Raw genomic sequence first — 4620 nt, forward strand, 5'->3', positions numbered from 1 at the left:
AATAAATTGAATGAAACATACCTACTGACTTTCCTAGTATAAGTCCAGATCTGTGCCGACCACTCGAACCTGTCCAAACAAGCATTATCAATATGCTTAATACCCGTATCACACGCTTCACGTGCACAGCCATAGAAACTTCATGCGCGTCGGAATATCATGTTTACGTCCTCATGTGCAGTACCATCACATATTCCAACCGTACGTAACACCATGTCAATTTAGTAACAATAACAGGCTGATTGTACGGTAGTAAAAATTGAAAGTTAGAATACTATAATCTCTTACTCAAGTCTATGTTACTATCGGTTAACGCTGTGATACTCACTTATACAAACCCAATGAAATACTAAGAGTAAAAGAAGTGAGTAACTTGGTATGGACGTGAGCCGATCATGGTCGGTACACTGGCTGCAACAAACCAATAAGAACACATTCTTTCTTCATAATTCAAAATTCTTTCCATTCACAGGATAGATAAATATTCTTCCCACTTGAGAATTGGGTAATGTATTCAATGAAGTCATTCGAGAATCGTCAAGGTAGAAATAGAGGAGGTACGGTATCCGATTCACTGTATGGTTTATCATTTGCAGGATGATACTTATTAAAATGGAATTTGCCATATCCCGTTAACAATAACAGATAAAAATGTTTCCACTGTTGAAACAATGCTGAATTTGTTAATGACAGAGTTATAGAGTGATATAGAAATGTTTTTTCTTTCATGTCATTTGTACCACACAGCTATCTGATTAACCTTTTACTACCGACACCGCCCCCTTTCTTAACTCAAATTTAGAAGGTGTAGGCCCAACAATAGGTGTAGGCTGAGTCTTGACATGCACACCCAAAAACATTACGGTGGTCCAAACTGTTGACGTAATCACTCGAGGTATTATACTGTGAGTCAGTTTTTACGTGATAAGTGACATTGTACAGTAGAAAACAACCGTAAACCTACGATTTCACAGGTCCTATAATCTGCAAGTTTAATTTTATCTGTCTAATATTAGAGGATAGGTAAGTGTCAGCAAGTTTGAGACTAGTATAATAACTACGAGAGTCCATAATGAAAGTGTCAGCAAGTTTAAGAATAGTATCATATCTACCAGAGTCCATAATGAAAGTGTCAGCAAGATTTAGACTAGTATAATAACTACTAGAGTCCATAATGAAAGTGTCAGCAAGTTTAAGACTAGTATAGTAACTACGAGAGTTCATAATGAAAGTGTCAGCAAGTTTATGACTAGTATAATAACTACGAGAGTTCATAATGAAAGTGTCAGCAAGTTTATGACAAGTATAATAACTACGAGAGTCCATAATGAAAGTGTCAGCAAGTTTATGACTAGTATAATAACTACGAGAGTCCATAATGAAAGTGTCAGCAAGTTTAAGACTAGTATGATACTACCAGAGTCCATGTAAAAGTGTCAATAAGTTTAAGAGTAATATAATAACTACGAGAGTCCATAATGAAAGTGTCAGCAAGTTTATGACTAGTATAATAACTACGAGAGTCCATAATGAAAGTGTCAGCAAGTTTAAGACTAGTATGATACTACCAGAGTCCATGTAAAAGTGTCAATAAGTTTAAGAGTAGTATAATAGCTACGAGAGTCCATTATGAAAGTGTCAGCAAGTTTATGACTAGTATAATAACTACGAGAGTTCATAATGAAAGTGTCAGCAAGTTTATGACTAGTATAATAACTACGAGAGTCCATAATGAAAGTGTCAGCAAGTTTATGACTAGTATAATAACTACGAGAGTCCATAATGAAAGTGTCAGCAAGTTTAAGACTAGTACAATAACTACCAGAGTCCATAATGAAAGTGTCAGCAAGTTTAAGACTAGTATAATAACTACGGGTGTTCATAATGAAAGTGTCAGCAAGTTTAAGAATAGTATCATATCTACCAGAGAATAGTATCATATCTACCAGAGTCCATAATGAAAGTGTTAGCAAGTTTAAGAGTAGTATAATAACTACGAGAGTCCATAATGAAAGTGTCAGCAAGTTTAAGAACAGTATGATAACTACGAGAGTCCATAATGAAAGTGTCAGCAAGTTCATGACTAGTATAATAACGAAGAGAGTCCATAATGAACGTGTCAGCAAGTTTAAGACTAGTATAGTAACTACGAGAGTACATGTAAAAGTGTCAGCAAGTTTAAGACTAGTATAATATCTAAGAGAGTCCATAATGATCTTGTCAGCAAGTTTATGACTTTTATAATAACTACGAGTGTCCATAATGAACGTGTCAGCAAGTTCAGTGAACACCCAAAACGTTTGCCTGCATCACAGCCCTCCCCCGTTTCGACCTTTCTGCTATTTCGCAATGTTTTAAATATCTTTTAAATATATAAAGAGATACGGCCTAGATTAGCCTCTGAATTAGACTATTTTATTTGAATTGAAAGGGAAATGAGAAGCTAGTTAAATCTAAATTTACACTATTCCCAGCTTTTATAGTAACTCTGGTCGTTTCATCTCGGATATCAAAGAAGTTGAAATGGCGGAAAAGGAGAGGTAATGACGGGTTTTACGCCACGTCGTTTTTATACCACTTCTAGCAATTGATAAGTTTAATATCCAATTCCACAAAACTGATCATAAATCTTTCTTTAACTCGTACTTTTCATCAATCTGATTAAACTGTAGATCTAGATGTTTGGTTTCCTGTTTTTTCTGTGAGGTTTTCATTTGTTAGCAGTAATCTGAAAAAAATACTTTTTTTCTGTGGATTACTACGCTCAGTAGTATCAATATTTTATAATGAAGTATATAATGCAATTTGGTTATAATGCAGATCTTGAGGTATTGTTTCCTGTATTTTCTTTGGGTTTCCATTTGTGATCATCGATCCGACGATATTCTCCTATATTTCATGTTCAGTTTTAGCCAAATTTAGTTCAAAGTTTATTGCATAGTTTTGTGTGTTTTTGGGGGTTTACAACGCTCATCATTTATGATCCGACAAAACCCTTCCTTAAATGGTGTTCAGTCGAATATAGACCCAATAGCTTGGAAAGTTATCACATGTGCTAAACCAAAAGTACTTTAAAAGTCACTGTTTAAACAATAAATATCCCAGAATTCCAATTATCTACACAGCAATTTACTTCCTTGAACAATGAACATGGCATTTGATTGGTTGATTCGCTGTTTACTTAAATGGTGCTTTTTTCTTTAATCCTCGCCCGGCGACAATCCATCGAAATCACTATCGGAGTCTGTAGATAGAGTCAGGGTTTTTCGGACTATGAAATTGAATTCAGAAAGCCCTGCTGACTATGACTGCTCATTTGACTACATGTAATTTCCCTTTAAACATTTTATAAAATGATAGGAAACAAGCCCAATTATATCATTTTTTATAATCAGACTTCCTAGTAAATTTGATTAGGTCTTGTTTGACAATAATCTGCTAATAGAGTTACATATTGATTAAAATTACACCAATTTTATATAATTCTTCATCATAATAGCTTACCACCCACGATCTTCCAACAAAATATCATATGATTGAATCTAGGTTCCGGATTAGAAGGTACATTTCCACGTTCGGAAACACAGTTCTAAAATAATTATCAATCCGACATGCCTTCTTTTCATTAACGCCTAAAGGGATTAAAGTTGCTTATAAATGAACTAATATCGCGTACAGGGGTATTTAGGAGGGGGGGGGGGGGGGTGTACTCGGAGGAAAAAAAATTGTTTCCCCTGACCCCCGACGGCGACTAGTACCCCTAAAACTAGAACAGCTGAAATCCTGGCTACCCCACTGGCGTCCCGCAACAGATTCGGCTTCACGAAAACTGTCGGAAGTTATCTAATGATTGTATTAGATATGTGGATTCTCTGGCAGATTTTTTCATTGCCGAGTTGACAAACTCAAATCAGCTTTATAAGCTTTCTGACAGTAATATATCGAGTTACATAAACATGTAGGACATGTGTACTTTCTGAAAGCAACTGAAGAACTATTTCTGCACTTTAAAGGGACGGGTAGGCCATTTTTTGACCAATCATATACTTTAGGTTCAGAAACTTTTTTTTAGCTGAGCTCATCAGTAATAGTGTTCAAATCTCTCCGACGAAATTTGAGCCTTCAAATCCCCGTGTGTCCAGAATTATCTGCTTCTGAATGTTAAAATGACGACTCGTCAATTCAAGGTATTTTGTGATACATAGAAAAGACATATATAGAAATAATGAGTAAAATTCCTAGCTTGAAGTATTTTTAAAGAAATTAGATTTTTGTACATTTCTAGTACGATTTACAAATATTGAAGACTAAAATCAACCCACCAAAATGGCAGAACTGTCTCTTTAATTTATCTTTATGATCTTTATATATCTTTATACCAATAATAAAATAATCAGGGGTATTTGCCTTTTCAGTATCTCCCACTGAGTTCTTACATATCCCCCACCCACCTCCCCCATAAATTCTGCGGTCGATGTTCACTCCTTCCTCTTCCCATAGGAATGTTATTGTATCTTTAAGCTCCTAAACTAATACGATGTAAAGATAGTCTACGTGGAATCGTGGTTAATTGTTTTATATCATCTATTTTAGTTACATCCGACTTGTTTTTCTGCATGT

The 4620-nt window shown here is 35.2% G+C and overlaps 1 protein-coding gene across 1 annotated transcript; it reads left to right on the forward strand.

Moving 5' to 3' along the window:
• Window positions 1–1203: 1203 nt before the first annotated feature.
• LOTGIDRAFT_109953 (hypothetical protein) lies at window positions 1204–1934 on the forward strand (the record flags this gene model as incomplete). Its single annotated transcript, XM_009047130.1, has 2 exons — window positions 1204–1320; window positions 1602–1934. Coding segments are annotated over 2 exons (450 nt in total), but the record flags the coding sequence as incomplete, so codon positions are not given.
• Between the last annotated feature and the right edge of the window lie 2686 nt (window positions 1935–4620).

Source organism: Lottia gigantea (assembly GCF_000327385.1).
Source record: "Lottia gigantea unplaced genomic scaffold LOTGIsca_11, whole genome shotgun sequence".
Classification (NCBI taxonomy): Eukaryota; Metazoa; Mollusca; class Gastropoda; family Lottiidae; genus Lottia; species Lottia gigantea.